General features: G+C 39.4%; 2 protein-coding genes across 2 annotated transcripts; one reads left to right on the top strand and one right to left on the bottom strand.

Annotated features, from left to right (window-relative positions):
• Positions 1-613: 613 nt before the first annotated feature.
• Positions 614-16979, bottom strand: arl8ba (ADP-ribosylation factor-like 8Ba). Its single transcript, XM_084062595.1, has 7 exons — positions 16794-16979; positions 10979-11059; positions 7916-7989; positions 7426-7519; positions 7210-7277; positions 6447-6517; positions 614-1537 (listed from the first exon to the last, which is right to left on the bottom strand). Exons 1-7 carry the CDS (start codon positions 16914-16916, stop codon positions 1488-1490), a joined length of 561 nt encoding a protein of 186 aa, XP_083918721.1. The 5' UTR covers positions 16917-16979; the 3' UTR covers positions 614-1487.
• Positions 2388-7142, top strand: LOC311049125 (uncharacterized protein). Its single transcript, XM_084062594.1, has 8 exons — positions 2388-2554; positions 2766-2870; positions 3206-3334; positions 4833-4911; positions 5051-5268; positions 5601-5702; positions 6470-6525; positions 6665-7142. Exons 1-8 carry the CDS (start codon positions 2458-2460, stop codon positions 6671-6673), a joined length of 795 nt encoding a protein of 264 aa, XP_083918720.1. The 5' UTR covers positions 2388-2457; the 3' UTR covers positions 6674-7142.
• Positions 16980-18481: the final 1502 nt, after the last annotated feature.

The raw sequence follows: 18481 nt of genomic DNA, 5'->3' as shown, positions 1-18481 counted from the left end.
TTGTGCAGAATTTCAGTTTTTAAATGTATAAACATATTTAAGCAGAATCGGTTTTAGCCATTGGTCATGTAAACATTACTTTATTGGCTGTTTTTAATGCAAGATAAAACATTTAAAAAAATCATACAATTGCATTAGCCACAAATTGAATGTGCTCTGCAACAAATCTGCTAAATGTGGTATGTTAACATTCTGCTCTGTGTTGCTTGCATGATATGTGCTTATTGGTATCCTTGCTGCCTTTACTTTTTTGGAAATGCTGGCTGTTCTGAACAAATGTGAAGCCATATCACACTAGGGAGATAGAAAGAGGAAGCACAATCATTTGACTCAAAAGTGTGTGTATGGCAGCCTGTGTCACTGCAGAGCAGAGCCTTTTCCACAAGGCAGAAAAGAAGTCTTAGGAGAACGTGTGAATGGTATCGATAGTGCGACAAATGAGCACTCAAACAGTTTGAAGTATTCAGAATGTACTGAAGTGTATATTTGTGACAATACAAAAAACTGCTGCACACACTAGAAGTGAGCATACACAATGTCGTGTGGGTATATGAAGCGTATACGTTCATATAGCCTCCACTAGACCACCGATTACAAAGAACAGTACACTGTCTAAATTAAAAAGCATGCCATTTTATTTCTTGAATATATTTGAGTGCTTTGCTCCGGTAGGCACACCTTACATGCTGCTTTGCTTCTGAGGTGAGAGATATTGCACAAGGCACTTTGAATCCTGCCACGCTCTCAGCTCAGGGCCAGCACAAAACCACAGCATTCCAGCACACTGACCCACTACAGCTTTATCCTTCTGTACATTCAAACTTTAAATAGAATCATTATCTTCATTCAAGCACATCTCCCATCAGTAAAAAGTTCACCAACTTGATTTGTGTATATACCCGCTTAATTCATGACAATTTCATTGCTGTCCTTTCTAAAATAACAGAAATGTCCTTAGGAGAAACGCTTTGATTTGGCAAAAGGTTGACAGCCATCATCAAACGGATACAATCTCACAGAAGGACAAGTCCAAAACAGGGAACAACAACATGTCCACTTCAACTTTCCACTGGCATGTGTGAAGAACATTTCGTGTGACCTAAAGAGGCCAGTTTGACTAAGCCATCCATCCTTTGAGTGACGTTGGACACTAGTATTACAATCTGCTGGGGTTGCCTTATCAATTGGGTAATGCCGGCGTGGTAAAAAGGTACATTAAATATTCAAGTCTTCCTCCACAGGGCTGGAGCAGAGGCTTTAACAAGAGGTATAATGCCGATTCTGTGACTCCCTAAATTTGGTTTCAGGTGTGACGTGTTTTAGTAGTGCATTGTTTGGGTTACGGTGTGAGATGATAGAAAGGGGGCGACATGAGCAGAACGGTGCAGTGTGTGAGCTGGAGAGACAACTGTACATCATCACAGAGTGAAGAGGGTGTGACATGAAGGTAACATGGCAGATGCAGCTGAGGAACACCTCTCGCTCTTTCAGCTTCTCCGTGATTTCGAGTGCTGGATGAGCCACTGAAGTGTGATATCTGGAATGAAAGAGGAAGGTGTGCAGAGTTAGGCCAGTGGTTCTCAAACGTTTTCATTTCCACGAACCCCAGAACTTTGAAAGTGTAACAATTGAGCCAAATGGACCCGGTTAGCGCATATGACTTGGCCTAGAATCCAGACAGAGGCGCTCGTGCTCGAGTTTTTCTTTTTCTTCACTTCATCCTATTTTAGCCTGATTTCCAAACGTCAGTCGAAAGAGAAGTGAATCAAATTTTAGATTGGAAGACTCTGTCCCGCCCTGCCCACAGGCCTTTACATTGGAAGGCTCCAGGCCACCAGACGGAAAGGAGAAGTGAAAAAATCCAAATGCGGAACAAGCGCCTCCGTCTGGGTTCCAGGCTACAGTGCGTCACATACTATTGAATTAACACGTCACCCATTTTTCTCTTCACACTTAACAATAATAATAATAGCTTGAATTTATATAGCACCTTTCATAAACCCAAGGACACTTTACATCAAAAACAATGAACAACTAACAGACAAACAAACAAACAACTATATGCCATAAGCCTGAGAGAATAGTGTCTTTTCAAGGCAGCTTTAAAAGAGTCCAGAGTTGGAGCATGGCGGAGAGAGTTCCACAGGGTGGGGGCTGCTACCCTGAAGGCTCTGTCCCCAAAGGTTCGCTTGTTTGCCTTGGGGACAGAGAGGAGGTCTAAGTCTGTGGATCGCAGGGCCTGTGACAGAGTCGGTTTATGGAGTAGGCTTGAGAGGTACTGTGGAGCGCGGTCATTTTGGCATTTGTAGATGAGAAGGAGGAGTTTGTATTCCGGCTTCCCAGAACTTAAGAGGATGCCAGTGCAGTTGTTTACGGGTAGTGTGAGCACTTTTTTTTCCACTTTGGTTTCTTGATAAGTTCTCTCATTTTCACTTCAAACTTCATACAAATCACACTATGTTTCTGTTCAAACGTGGTGTGCCCTGGACCCTCATGTGCATTTTCTTTTTTTCTCAACTTATAGAGGTTTTGAAAGCTGTGAAATGCCCTCCAGGTAAAGAATGCGTTTATTTATCACATATCGTATATTGTTAAAACGTGTTTTATGTTTGCTAAATATTCGCCTATTATGATAACATGCCCAGAATATTGATGCTAGGGTTCATGTGGTTAAAATTCTTGCTCTTCTAACATTGATGCCTTCCGTATGAGACATAAAGATAAGATCATAAAAGTAACATGTTTCCATTGACTCTGAATTCAAGGTAAGAGGGTAAAAGAAGAAGGATGTGAAGAGTGTCCTAAACACCAGTTCCATCCTGGAGACAATGAATCTCAACAATGCAAACGTTGCACAAAGTGCCAAATGGGTAGGTTTTATAGCATCAAACATTGTTGAGCTCAATAGAACTATTACTTGACATTAAATTAATATTATGAATTACAGTAGAATAATGTTAGCCTCAAACGTGGTACTAATACAGACTCATGTGATTCTAATAAATAGTTCTCTTTCTGAAGTGAACCTGAAATGGTACTTCTAGCTATGTATGTATGAACTAAGAAAGGACTAAATGACCATTTCATTTATAATTTCAGTTTCACAAATATTGTATTAGTGTATTTATATCATAATGTTTTGCTATTCTACCCAACATATAGTTCATATTTAACACGTAGATGTATGTTTTGTTTCTCTACTCAGGGAGTGAAGTTGCATCACACTGCTCGCTAACAGAAGATACAAAATGCCGGTGTCGTTCAGGATACAATCCCAGGTTCCCTGATTCTACTGTCTGCAAATGTGACCCTGGCTCTGGACTGAAAAGAACAGGTACAGAGATGGACCACACCCTGCAAAATATTTCAATATGATGTTTTTCTTTTCTTTCTATTGACTGAAACCTTTATTTCAGGGAAATATTGTTATTTCAGGAAAATAAAGGTGACTTAATTAATCAACTACTTCCACTGAGACCAAGGTCTCTTTTCAATGGTGCCCTTACAGAAGGAACATTTACAGCAATAGGATTTTACAGCCATGACCTACACACAGAAATACACACAATTCTTAAAACAGAACGAATATACACTATATAAATAGTTTTAAAAATTGTTTTAAATAAATCTACATTTATTAAAATACATTTGTTAAGACCATTTCATACGCCACGGCAGGTGCATATGGCTTCTTCCAGCATTGAATCTACTAATAATCTAAGTTTCAAAGGGAACACATTAATCCAGTTTCAAGCTGTCTAGACCAGGGGTTCTTTTTACCAGGTGCTCGAAGAGCGCCTGAGTCTACAGAGAGACGGAGACATCGTGAGAATGAGGCATAGATAAGCCCTAATCATTTTGACAGTTTAACCTGTAGCAAGTTCCCACTTTTGAGTGTTACTTGCATAATGTCCTATAATGTAAACCACACTTCACACCCACATTATGTCTGAGAATGTTTACATTTCCTTCTTCTGCAGCGTGTTTTTAAAAGTGTTGCATAGCGAGTGATGACAACTTATTTAGGTATTTTCGTGCCTTTTATACTCTGGTATTAACAAGAAACATGGAGACTGCCATGCTCAACTAAATCAGAGCAGGGTGGAGAGCAACTGTGGTTCAGCAAGACCGATATTTAAATAAGAGAAGGGCAATTTATCCTATGAAAGCAAATGGGCAGGTACTTGAGCACTGGTTGGCTCCTATGTGTGCACCTGATGGAGGCACTGCATGCAACACAGTTACAGGTTAAACTGCCTGCTACACAGGTTACAGGTTAAACTGCCTGCTACACAGGTTACAGGTTAAACTGCCTGCTACACAGGTCACAGGTTGAACTGCATGCTACACAGGTTACAGGTTAAACTGCATGCTACACAGGTCACAGGTTAAACCGCATCCTACACAGGGACTAGGGAGTCACTCGTTTTAATTATTAGTGCTGAATTGTCAGATGTCATGAAAGCTGTGAAGAACACACTGCTCTACTTCACCATTCTGAGGTTCGATGGATTTCACACAGAACAGTGTTGTTACGCAAGTTTAAGTTATGCGTCTGTTTTTACTTATCCAAAACTGCACAGAGCTGGCTGACAATTTCAATGACGATGTGTGGGTTGTGAGCTGAACAGAATTTAAAAGTTCTATGCAAAGCCACAATGCACGCGCCATTCACGTTTCTGTATGACAGAATGGAAGAAATTTTAAAAAATAATATACAGTATGGGGTCCCTGCTTCATCTCTCTATCTCTAAGGTGCACACATGCAGAAGGCAGCATTTCCCAGCTGTATGCTACATGTATTATTTTGTATACATTTTTCTTTTCCCTAGGAGGGATACCTGAATGCCTCGAATGTGAAGATGGATATTTCTCCAAAGACGACAACACATACTGTGTGAAATGGAGAGAGTATGTCGCATATATTGCTGTGTTTGCTCTGTACACCGTATATTCCCTAATAATTAGAAATATACAGTACACTACACATTGGATTTTCAGGGACATGTTATCCTGTTAACAGCTTTTTACTTATTTTCCTTTGGCCTAGATGTAACAGAAGTGGTGTTAAGTTTACTGGAAACAAGACAGCCGATGCCATATGTAATGATGAGGGTGAACAACCTCAAGTCATTACACCACAGCCCACCTCAAGACATTATACCCCCCGCAGCGCGCCCCAGACCCACACTCCAGATTTGCCTAAGCATAAGACCACTGTTACACCCCTAGGGAAGCCTGCTGGGACCCTCCACCTGCCCGACAATGGTAAATGTTCTGAGCTTCTTTTCACCTATTACTTTATGTGTTCCAAACGTTTCTTCTAGGTCTTATGATAAAACCTTGAACACTATCGTCCCGATTCTGGGGCAAACATTTGACAAAAATAGCAAATCTAAAAGCTCACAACATGTCACATAGCAACACGATGCGAGTGCGTAGATCAGCTATTTTGGAGAAGAGATTTGGTGTAGATGGAAAAAATGAGGGGGCCTAGTATAGACCCCTGGTGGACTCTGGTCAGTGAATTGTATATGATTTAAAAAATAAACCATTAAAATGGTTAATAACTCATTTTGACTGTTATTTCTTTATTGCAGCTTTGGTGCTTCTTATTTTTGGATTCATCACACTGCTGGTAGTGACTGTGGTCTGTAAGATGATTATCATGCCCCGCATCAAAGCCTACAAGCAACGTACCGGTATGTCACACTCATTATTATAATTGAAGTGATACAACACACCATTCATATTCTTTGAGTTAATTCAGTGGTTCTCAAACGTTTTATTTCAAGGGACCCCCATAACTCTGAGGGTGATTTGTACACTCTCAGAGTTACAGAGCTGAAAGGGTCCATTTGGAACTCTCTCAAGGAACCCTGAGGGTCCCTGGACCCCACTTGAGAACCACCGAGTTAGGCTATGTTCAGACTGCCAGCGCATATCAGATTTTTGGCCTATCCAATTTAGAATCAGACTGTTTTTTGTCGTTTTTTGCAAATCAGATTTGATAGATTCAAATGTGATTTCAAATCAAAGAAATGTAATAAAAATAGCCTATCTAGCAAGCAACAAGCTCACGCTGCATTGGAATGTGATGAAAGCTTGTAGATCTGTTATTTTCACACAATACAACACAATAGACAACAACGGTGGAGGAAGACATATAATGGCAACGTTAGTTAATGAGTATCTAATCTGACCGTTCATAAATTAACTGATTTCAGAGGGCTCTGACATAAAAAAAACGGATTTATAACCACATATTTTATGATTGATTCATACTTAGTTGTGTGCATGTCTTGCACACATAGAATAGCCACTGTAACACATTGTGAGCTTGGAGATCTGCTACTTTTGGTGGGGAAACCCGCTCCACTAAGTGTAAATGAGGCTTTTGAGTCTTTTATGTTTCCACTCCTTGGCCAATCACACCACCAACTCACCTATGTTGTCTTTCTCTTTGCAGGAAATAGAATAGCAGCAGATCTCCCTGTCTTGAATAGCTGCCAGGTTCCTTTACAGGTATGTAAAAGGGGTAAATGAACAAGTAAATATTATTAATGTCATTACTATATTATTATTAATATTAATTAACTGTTATTATTAATATGACTCAACCAGAAATCTTATTCCCCTGACAATGTTTGTGGCATGCCAACAGGTCAAATAGAGCAGCCGGCAAATACATCTAATTGCCACCAGAGGGAGCTGCTTCATTTTGAAAATGAAAGTATTACTGTAGGAGTGAAAAGCAGTAATAACAACATGTTTGCTTGCTTTAAACATTTTGTCATGAGTGTTATTTGTTTTACTGGCAAATGAAGATACACATATACAAATGCTACAAGAGAAAATGGGTTACTAGTCAATTAACATTTCCAATACAAGGTGAATATTGTTTCATATGGTTTTGGGTACACATTAAAAGTATGGCATAGAAACAGAAGCTTTTAAATGTTGTATGGTTGTATACAGTGTGCAAATAAACCATTATATAACAAGGATCTAGAGTGATTTTTTTTAATCTACACCAGGGATGGTATGACATTTTGCTGTATATGTATGTTTCTATATCAAAGTCAAAGGTCTTACATTAAAATGTTGCCTGGAAAACATTAAAACAATGCACAACCAATTACTATACCAAGTCCACAACAGAATACAGTACAGGTCTTGCAGACAGACCATCAAATATTTCATACTCACATTTTTTCGATGAGCTGTTTCTCGTCTAGAGCGCTTGGGAGATCTCTTTTATTACCAAGTACCAAAACCTGAAAGTCCAGAACAATTTTAACCTCTAGGACACCAGGATTTCTAATGCAAACGCTACAAGGAATGGCTACGTCCCACAATTAAATATTCCTTTCTACAATCAATGAATAGTAGGAATTAAGAAGCTTATTTATGGGGGTTACTTACAGGAATTCCTTGCAACTGAGGTTTTTCTAATAAATTATGAAGCTCATTTCTTGACGCCTCCACCTTTTCTCGATCCGCTGCATCAACCATGTATCTACAAAATGAGAAACATTACAACAATTAAAAGTCTGTCACAGTCACTTCCAAGGGTCAGTTCAATTTTGTTCAGCTTAATCAACCTGGAGTCCCTGTTTTAGCATGTCATTATAGACAAAAATGTTGTTAATTATTTTATAAATAATTATAAATTAATGAAATGTTCCATTTTCCACAATTAAATGAATATTACAAATATTTGTGTTACTACTCAATAAATAATCTTGATTCATAATTATGATCTCAATATTGATCAAAATAATAATTTTGGCCAAAATCATGCAGCCCTATGATTAAGTATTAAGATCGTGCATAGGTGGTTAATGTTCTGCTTATTTTTCAGATCACATCACATCCCTATAGAAATCCAATGAGGCCTAAATTAAATACTCACACAATTGCATTAACTCCTCGACAGTAGCGTTCCCACATGCTCCGGAATCTTGGTTGCCCTCCTATATCCCAGATCTGATGAATTAAGAGCACAATGTCAGAAGGCTACCGTTTCAAAAATCACATCATCACATCCTTTACTTAATCAGGTAAAAGTCTCATTGAGATTAACATCCCTTTTCCAAGAGTGACCTGGCCAAGAGAGCAGCATGTGCACTGTTACAACAATGAAACAATCATAAATGATACAGACAAATACAACTATGACGCACCACAGCCGAGTGAAACACAATATCCTGTTAACGCAAAACAGGGTCAAGAACTAAAAATAGCTAAAATACATAAACAGGTGCAATATGGCCTTTGTGGTGACATTACCAATTTGGAATACCAATATAGTTCAGATCCATAGATTAGTCCAAGCCATAAAGCAGTATAATAGTGGTCCCCAACCTTTTCTGGATTAGGGGCCCACTTGAAAATCTTGAAACAAGCGTTCACAGCCCACCCATCTGACCACTTAACCTATTCAACCCGGGAACGTACCGTGTCATTCTAATTGTTTTGCTGTAAACATTATTTTATACTTTTGGCTATTCAAAAATAGCAGATCTACAAGCTCATAGTGCGGCACCGAGTGCTGCGTTATGAGCTTGTAGATCTGCTATTTATTTATTTTAACTCATTCCCTGCCTAGAACAACTTCTGTGCCATAAGATTTTTTTTTCCTTTTTAAAAAAAAACATTTTTTTTTTTTTTTTTTTACCCAAAGATATATGATTTTTCGAAGATCTAGACTCCCATCCACTTCCTTGTTAACTTTAAACTTAAAAAATCTGTATCTCGGCTCCAGAGTACTTTTTTTTTTCAATGAAAAGTCTTGGCAGTGGGCAAACGCGGCCAGAAATAATTCAGGCAGTGAATGAGTTAAATTGTGAAAATGTGCGCAAATCTTTGAATAAAGTGTGAGTTTAAAAAAAAAAACGTTTTAAAATCAAATCTTTGCTTCTGGTGGATTCTACAAATGTCTTCTAAATCCTAACAGTTTTTTTTTTTTAAATAACTTATGTTGCTATAATATCAGTGGTTCTCAAAACTTTTTTCATGTCAAGGACCACCCTAAATGATATGTATTTCCCCCCTACCCCCCCCCCATCTCAAAATATTTCATACAGAAGCCAAGTTTTTAGTTAAAAATGTATATTTAAAGATTTGCTAGAAGAGGGCATGGTGGCGCAGTTGGTAGCGCTGTCGCCTCACAGCTAGAAGGTCCTGGGTTCGATTCCCGCCGGGGATGCTGTGGGCGTGTCTTCTCCTCCGCATCATCAGCGCCCATACCCTAGGTGGGGTTGGCGAAAGGGCCTACTCTGTGTGGAGTTTGCATGTTCTCCCCGTGTCTCCCAGGGTAGTTAATACCCTCACAAAAACATGTAGTAATCCTGGTCACTATAACGCCTCCCCCATGACAGCCGGGGCGCCTGATGGAGGAGAAGGGAACTGGTTGGAATAACGTGTTCCTTCCACGCGCTACGTCCAACCAGGGAAACTCCCCCCTGTCAGGTGACAAGGAGGTCAGTTGGCTCTCATGCATTGAAGGAGGCATGAGCTCGGCCCTGGCCTCCCTAGGCTGGTGAGGGGAGTGTAGTGCCCAGGATCGCTTAGAAAATTGGCACCGGGTGAAAAATAAGGGTTACAAAATAGTGGGATCAAAAATTACAAATTTAAAAAAAAGGATTTGCACACATTTTCACAATTTGTTTTTCAAAAATAGCAGATCTACAAGCTCATAGCGCGGCACTCGGTGCCACGCTATGAGCTTGTAGATCTGCTATTTTTGAATAGCCCAAATCAATCTAAAAATGACACAGATGCGTTCCTGGATTGAATTAACACAGATGGGTGTGTTAAGTGTGTTGACAATTATTTGGCAAAACATTAAGACTTTGCAAAATCATCACGCCCACCAGTGGGCCCCGGCCCGCAGGTTGGGAACCACAGCAGTATGGTGTTGAGTCAGTTACACCCAAGACGGAAATAGCAAGACCCACCATCTCCGGTTTACTTCCCTTATCTGTGTGAAGTGGGCGGACGCCTTTTTAGGAGACCGGAAGCAGGTTGGAGTCTATTCATTTCAATGGGAGAGTGAACGTGAACACAGCTTCTGAACCATTCTTAAGCCCCATGGTCACTTAACTAAATATTGGACCAGATCGTCACAAGCCACACAATATTCCGAACATTTTGAAACTAAAATGGCTTTTTTCAGAGAGACAAATCAGGAGAAAATCAACTTTATCATCGACATTTCTCTGTCCCAGCAACACACTCTCGCTGGATCTAGCACCAGTACACAGAGAAAACATTAGACGTTCGCGAGATTTGCCGTCAGACGCCCGGCGCCCACTTAGGAGACCATTTGTAGGATTTGTGTACCATGTCGCCTCTAGTGGCTCCAATTGGGATGGTGTATCTTCCTAAATTAACAATCTTTGGTTATATACTCAACTGGACTAAATTCTACTCGCCTTACTTTGTTTTCAACTGAAGATTGGACCGCCTCCTCATGCAGACGTCCAGCCCTCTGCACAGGAGAGTATGTCTAACCTCATGTCTATAACTGCAGCTGTTTTATGCTGTGTGTATAAATGTAGATATCTTAGATTTTTCTTTTGACATGTTTTATTTCAAATTTTTCATGTTTTTCTCCTTGCTCTCCCTCTCTACCCCCCTCCTCTCCCTGAAAACAACACATGATGGAGCTTGCACAAAAACTGATTTCACCCATTTCCTTACACTTGTGATGTGACTACAAAACGGATTAAAAATCATTTTTTTCTCAAAATTCTGAAAAAAAAAGTAGGAGATCTACAAGTTGTCCCCAGCTTGTCAACTTCTCTTCCCCAGCTGATCAACGTGTCTTATACTTTAATATTTTTAAGTATAGGATAGGGTTAAAAGTGAACTCATTTAGCTGGGGACCCCTCGGAACCCCCTCAAGGACCCCTGGGGTTCACTGGAACTTACGACATGAAGGTAACAGGTGGATAAATATCCACATATCTACCTTGATGGTGACGTTTCCTTTAGTGACCTTCCTCATATTGAAGCCGACTGTGGGGATCATGTCTTCACTGAACTGCCCAGACTGAAATAAAAGAGAAAAATACATTAGAAATGCACCTTTTCTGATGCAGTTGTATGTGTTTTGTTTGCAGAACCGTCCTTTCATGGGATTTGTGTGTTTGTGTACACATTTCAAGACATTTGAGGTATATAATGCAATGCAGCAAGAATCAAATATGTTCTTAAATGTAGCAATAAAATGCATTAGACTTATATTTTCCTGTTCCATTCAGATAATATACTGTACATTGGAGTTCCCAGAGGAAGAGCTGGGCAATATATACTGTACTACTACTGAATGATTACAAAAAAGGCTGAAAGATGCATCTATTAACAAGATACTAAATCAATTGCCAAATTACCTCCTATAATAAATTCAGTGAATTGAATGGTGACGTGGGGAAACACTAATATCTAGAAGTCTAATTGTCTTAATGACTGAATCAATCAATGTTTTAAGCCATTTAGACCTGAGGCCAATTCTACACATCCTGTAAATCCTAACTCTGTGTGTACACACACACACACACACACACACACACTCCCGGATTAATGGGTTAAAATGTTTTTAATAATGTTAAAAAAAATCTAGTATTTCAATAAGACTATTCTTGTAACGCAAGCAATTACATGCAGACACCCAAATTCATAGTATAGAAAATAATCCTGGGAGCTTTCATTTTACATTTGATGTCCGTAGTGCTTTTACAGTATGTCCTAAGGATGCAATAATGAATCTAACGAATCAGTTTAATTATTCAATTTCTTAATAAAATAATCAATTTGGGGGGAAACTTTTAAATGTATTTTTTCCAAAAATGTAAACTGCTCACAAAATGTAAGGAAACTTGAATTTGGGTCATTATATCTCCCCTTTACTAATACCAATCAGTAAAGTGTTATATATAATTTGTATCGGTGATTAGTCACCTTTACAACGAGGTACACTTGTAAGCATCGGGCATTCATGGAATGAGCAACACAGGCAAACGTGTGGGTAGCGCCGAGCAAAAATGTGCCAAAATCACCCAATATGCTTTTGCTGGTAATCGCTCTTGTTTTGAGCGACCTGCCAGCACACACCTGCTGAGAGATGGGTTCTGCAACTTTGCGTTCTGCAACATGGGTTCTGCAACTTTGTTGAGTTTGTGTATGCTCCAAGCAGCAGCACTGTCCCCATAGAAAGATGCCATGCCTTGTCCCTTCAGGATAAGGCCTGTGCAATGGGGCAAGTGAAGCTGGTGTTCCGTTACGCAGATTACGCATTATTTGATGTCAGCCCTGGTACCATTTGAAGGCAGGTGTGTGACACCTGAGCATGGGCCCTGCAACATCTGTCTTTGGTACCGTTGTGCAAATCTTGCCTGTAAATCTATGGTTCCTCAGTGAAGCAAGGGGTCTGGGTTGTTGTCTTCCTTGTTGACTTCAGTCTCACAGAACTTAGTCCTAAGTGTGTAAATGGTACCAGGGCTAACACCAAATAATGCTGTCACTCTGCTTAACGGAACACCAGCTTCACTTGCCCTGTTGCACGGGCCTTATCCTGACAAAATGGCATCTTTCCATGGGGTCAGTGTTGCTGCTTGGAGCATACACAAACTCAACAAAGTTGCAGAACCCATGTTCAGGTGCCAGTCACTCACCTGTGAGGCAGTCACACACCTGTGACTGGCACACACATGAAGCCCATTGAATGTCATGAATGTCACGACATTGAATGTCAGCAGAAAAGTCTAACAGGCCATTTTGGCACATTTTTGCTCGGCGCTACCCACACGTTTGCCTGTGTTGCTCATTCCATGAATGCCCGATGTTTACAAGCTGTACCTCGTTGTAAAGGTGACTAGTCAGTAGTCACCGATAAAAATGATATAACACTTTACTGATTGGTATTAGTAAAGGGGAGATATAATGGCCCAAATTCAAGTTTCCTTACATTTTGTGAGCAGTTTAAAACAAAAATATAAAAAATAGCAGATCAACAAGATTGGCTATTTTCACAATTTTTCCATGACACCGTTGTACAAAATAGGGCTTAAGTGATTAATCAGACTAATCAATTTAGTTGTGATATATATATATATATATATATATATATACACACTATATACACACACACAGTATATACGCGTATGTATGTTTTTTCTCGATTATTTGATTAATCGAAAAAGTCATCGGTAGAATAATCACCAAGAAAACAATGGATAATTGCAGCCTTAGCATGTTCCTTCTCTTATCCATGGTGATGAACCCAAACAGGATGAACAGACTAGTACGGCGTGTCTGGCTGGCATACACTTTTTAAAGCACATGACCTGCCTGTTAGTCAGCTGACAAAGCTAAGTGGAAGTTAGTGCACCAGTCTCATGACTGGGTAGGTGACAGGAAGAACCACCCCCACTCCAACCATTTCACTCTCTCACAAAACATATATAGGCCAAAACCTACGTCAGTAAATATTCCCTTTCCATCACTTCCGCTTGAAATACTGAGGAAATCACCTACAGTAACAGCCTCCACGCATTGCAAATACAGCAACGACAGATTGGGTGATAGGAGACAATCCCTTGATGAACTAAGTTAGCTTTTCATGATCTATAACAGTGGTTTTCAACCCTTTTCATATCAAGGTCCATTATGTATTCGGCATTTGAGCCACTGAACCACCGTTTGATGAGATTTAGACTCTCAGACCCAAGACTCACAATATTAAATATTCTAAGTCTGAAATTGTGGACAAAATCTTTTCCAAAGATAACAACATTTTTGTTATCTTTGGAAAAGATTTTGTCCACAATTTCATGCTGAATTGCTGTGGTGCCGTAGGAGAGATAATAACAGGCAAACATCGATCAAAGTAACAATTCTGTAATTAAGTAATGCAGATGTTTAACAATGATTTAAGTAACTCTTGAGAGCATAAAATGAAACCAAATGGACCCGTAAGGGTCCATTTGGTTTCATTTTACGCTCTCAAGGGTTAAAGATCTATAAGGGTCCATTTGGTTACCAACTCTCCAGCATTTAGCTGGGGACCACCTGGGACCCCCTCAAGGACCACTAGTGGTCCCCGGACCACTGGTTGAGAACCACTGATCTACATTATAAGGCCAGCTTTCATCCAATGCATCCATCCAATTAACTGTAGCCTTGCAAACAGGCAAGACATTGCTAATAGTACAGTCAACATCGGGTGATTGGCTTTTGGAAATAGACCCACCAGCAAAGAACCTGGGTTTTCTCAGATTACTACTGAGAAATCACATTAAAATATAGGAAAAAGAAAAAAGCATTTGCACAAGAGAAGTGGCTGCTAAATTGAAATGCATTCAAAAGCAGGGTATTTTTTACAGCCTCAACCACAGTGTGTTAAGAAGACCATACACGCCTACTCACTTCCTTGTTTTGCCAAAACACACAACAGACCAGGCGCGTGGGAAGTACTTAATAGCCAGGGGGGCTGAGCGTCGGGGGAATCCGCTTGACGCATGCGTGCGCGCGATTTTTTTGCGGGTTCGGGTCGAAAAATGTGCGGGTTTGGGTGGGTTTTGGCACTTTTTTTCCTTTACTTTATTTCGGTTTTAGGGTTAGGGTTACGTTATTTAATTATTTTAATTAAATTTAAATGTAATAAAAAAAAAAAAAAAAAAAAAATCACATCACCAGGGGGGCTGCAGCCCCCGTAGCCCCCCCCTTCCCGCGCCACTGCAACAGACAAGGAATGTGCTGCACTGTGAATCCTACAACCATAATAGCTTTAATAGCTGTATATGTATTTTACAGTGCTTTGTGGATATAGTTGAATATTCTATTGGTGTGATTTAGAATAGTGAATGTTACTATGTTCACAATATAATAACACTTTCTGATTGGACTAGAAAACACCAGTATTTGCTGGTAGAGTGATCTCACAACATTAGGCAGGGCCCTCCAGGAATCCAACATGTGCAGTGGAATTCCAAGAATTCCAAGTTTCAGGAGAGAGTCAATCTTTGCTCGATATGCCAGTATGAACAATGTGGCACTGATGACAACAGAGGGAGTCATCATCACTGCTACTGTACTGTCACTGTAACATCTGATTCTGTCTCTGTGTCATAGTCTGTGAGTGTGACCTCAAGTGTTACTTACCACACTTGGAAATAGGCTTACCTACACTGAAATAGGCTTGAACTATTAATGTGCTCAACCCAGAGATGTATGCTTCAGGTTGAATGATAGGACAGCGTTTGCTTTCAGCATACACTGATGAGCTGAAATAATGTATGATCATCACATACAGGGAGCTGAGAAGATAGATAGCACAGATATGCTAAATGTGTGGGCTTCTGGTGAATGACTTTCAGGACAACATAACTATTGGAGACCAGAAAACAAGTCTGGTCACTTCACCAGTGTCAACATGCCCCAAATGGCTGCTAAATTATCTAAAGCCTAAGGGCAGTGAAGTCTACTCTTAATACCAACCATCAACTGAACCCTAGCGTCCATATTGTGAGGCAAACATTTGGTGAAAATCTGATCAGATCTACATGCTTATAGAATGGCTATTTAGTGTAGAGGGAAAAAGGGTGTGCCTAGTATAAGGGAGAGTCTATTTTCCCTGTGTTTTGCCCAGGTGGACAGGGTTTCGAGGTTAGGTTTAGGCATCATTTCTGGCATAAGATTCATAAGATTGCTGAAAGTGACATCAATTCTGTATTGGAATGGACAACAGTTCTCAAGAGCCCAGCTCAGTAACTAACAACGTAAGACTAACAATGTTAGATCATGGCCCTCCTCCAGTCCATATGTATGAAAGTAGTAGTAGTTGCTTTAAAACTCAACCATAAGTTAACTGGTGGGTCTGTAACATAAATGATGTTTAAACTAAACCATAAGTTAACTAGTGGAGCTGTAACATAAATGATGTTTAAACTAAACCATAAGTGAACTAGTGGGGGTGTAACATAAATGGTGTTTAAACTAAACCATAAGTTAACTGGTGGGGCTGCAACATAAATGATGTTTAAACTAAACCATACGTGAACTAGTGGGGCTGTTACATAAATGATGTTTAAACTAAGTTAACTAGTGGGGCTGTAACATAAATGGTGCTTAAACTAAACCATAAGTTAACTAGTGGAGCTGTACCATAAATGGTGGCCAAAAACAGGTGGCCACCTCGATAAGCAATGAGCAGGCAAATGTGTGTAGGCTGACCTGCTGTTGGCAGACTAGCATTAGCATTAAAAGATAGTCAATAATAACAATAAGATACATCAACAATAAGTACATTTTTTTGGGTATTTTTACTTTACTGGAGTATTTACAGTTTTCAGTACTTTTACTCCACTACATCTCAGAGGCAAATATATTTTTACTCCACTACAATTATTTGAAAACTTTAGTTACAGTTACTTTGCAGATATAAATCATAATATCATAAAACATACATTAACCACTTCAGCCCTATTTTATTCATAGGCTATTTGAAAATAGCCTTTGTGAGCTTGTAGATCTGCTATTCTCAAACATTTTAGTACTTTTACTTTTGGTACTTTAAGTATATTTTGATGCCAATACTTTTGTACTTTTACTCAAGTAAGATTTTGAACCTTTTACAGTACTTGTAACAGAATATTTACACATTGCAGAATTGATAGTGTTCTGTGTAGCACAGGGCTGACGATGATCACACACACACAATGATGGAAGTAGCATTAGCACAGCTAGCCGTTAGCACCGGTGGTGCTGCTAGCATCACAGTAACTCACAGCGATCACGTTGACAAACGTGGTTTTCCCAGAGTACTGCAGGCCGACCAGCGTCAGCTCCATCTCCTCCTTCCAGAACAGAGCCTTGAACCAGTCCAGGAGCCGGTTGATGAGGGCCAGCATGGTGGTGATGTTGATGCTCACACACACTCAACGCTGTGTCTGATCCGTGCTGTGTGTGACTTGTTGTTGTGAGGGGAAGTGTGCTTTGCGGCCAGCTGTCATATGACCATCGGACCAAAAAAATAAATGTGTCCGCCAGCGCCCTCGTCGGGAACATCACGAAAATGCATCCAAAATACAGAGCAATGGAAAACACTAGTTTTCTGTCATGACCGTCATGGAGGAACTTCAACATAGTGTTTGCACTTTTTTTTATTTTAGCCCGTACATCTACATGAAAGTTTAAATTTAAAATGTAAAGTGCTTATGCCATGGCCATGGATGTTATGAGTATGTACGGGTCCTCAAAGGTACCCGTATATTCTATATTGTTCAATAAAAAGCATTTTAACCCGATTGGTGGTCATTTTCTTATAGAGTTATAATGTATCAGAGTGCAGTACACGTCCCAACCGGTAGGGTCACGTAGTTGAATGCATTTGGAAAAAATACGGGAAAATTGACACCAGTCGGGTTAAAATGCTTTTTATTGAACAATACGGAATATACGGGTACATTTAAGGGCCCTTATATAATTTTAACATTTGTGGCCATGGGGTAAGCACTTTATATTTGAAATATGAACGTTTATGTAGATGTACGGACCAAAAAGGGAGAAAGTGCAAACACTATGTTGAAGTTCATCCATGAATGTCATAATATATGACAGTCATGTATCAGGGCTGTGAACATACATGGCACAAGTCAAGGACAACCATCAGCTCTTCGAGGTTTCAGACTATCTCTTCTAGAAGGTAATTCAGAGGTTTGTTTTATCATGCATTACTGGCCAAAGACAATATTTTCATAACTTTTTGTAGAAATGTGCAATTATTCTTTGCATAAAACCCTGCCTCGCCATGTAAGCTTGTAATATCAAATGTTGTTTGCTGCCAAAACAGACAGTAGTCATCAGCAGTGATGGTGAGGTTGCACACAAAATGTAACGTTTAATATTTTAGGCCTACGTATTACTTTCAATTAAAAGTAATGAGTTATATTACAATATTACTCCCCGTGCCAGCCAATGCAGTATATTTACTTTTGCCTTAAACACCCTCAAATGACATAATATTAAATGGAAGCTGTAGACTAAATAGAATATATATAATAAATATAACAATACCACAGTAAGGTTATTGATATTCAAATGCTATTTTAGCAGCCTATAGACCTATTTCAATGTCATGATGAAAGACAAGCAACTCAGAAGTTGCAGCACACACTACAGTATAATTGTTGCAGGATATATTACAAAATCAAATAAAAGTCAAAATAGCAAATTAGACAAACTGCCTTTTCATTAGCATACAATAGTGGAAGTAATGCATTACATAGTAACAACTAATACCCAGTTGCAGTTGGTCAAAGTAATTTGTTTTATAGCTTCATACATTTTATTATGTAATGTTACTTAGGTAATGTGTTCACACTCACACATGCTTATGTTTATAAAATATATATATACTTTATTTGTATAGCACTTTTCAAAACAAAGTTACATAGTGCTTTGTGGAACAATATAA

Source organism: Gymnoscopelus microlampas (genome assembly GCF_963454915.1).
Source record: "Gymnoscopelus microlampas genome assembly, chromosome: 7".
Taxonomy (NCBI): Eukaryota; Metazoa; Chordata; class Actinopteri; order Myctophiformes; family Myctophidae; genus Gymnoscopelus; species Gymnoscopelus microlampas.
Note: the sequence above shows the minus strand (reverse complement) of the source record. Positions and strands in the feature narration are given on the sequence as shown.

Excerpts from the sequence above, each read along its gene's own strand:
- arl8ba (XM_084062595.1), bottom strand. The coding sequence starts at position 16,916 with ATGCTGGCCCTCATCAACCGGCTCCTGGACTGGTTCAAGGCTCTGTTC. Across the intron at positions 6,518-7,209 it reads AAACAGCTCATCGAAAAAAT|GAACCTGGCAGCTATTCAAG; the intron begins GTGAGTATGAAA and ends ATACCTGTAAAG. Across the intron at positions 1,538-6,446 it reads CAAAGAGAAAGACAACATAG|ATATCACACTTCAGTGGCTC; the intron begins GTGAGTTGGTGG and ends CTTTCATTCCAG.
- LOC311049125 (XM_084062594.1), top strand. The coding sequence starts at position 2,458 with ATGTTTCTGTTCAAACGTGGTGTGCCCTGGACCCTCATGTGCATTTTC. Across the intron at positions 2,871-3,205 it reads TTGCACAAAGTGCCAAATGG|GGAGTGAAGTTGCATCACAC; the intron begins GTAGGTTTTATA and ends TTCTCTACTCAG. Across the intron at positions 5,269-5,600 it reads CCTCCACCTGCCCGACAATG|CTTTGGTGCTTCTTATTTTT; the intron begins GTAAATGTTCTG and ends TCTTTATTGCAG.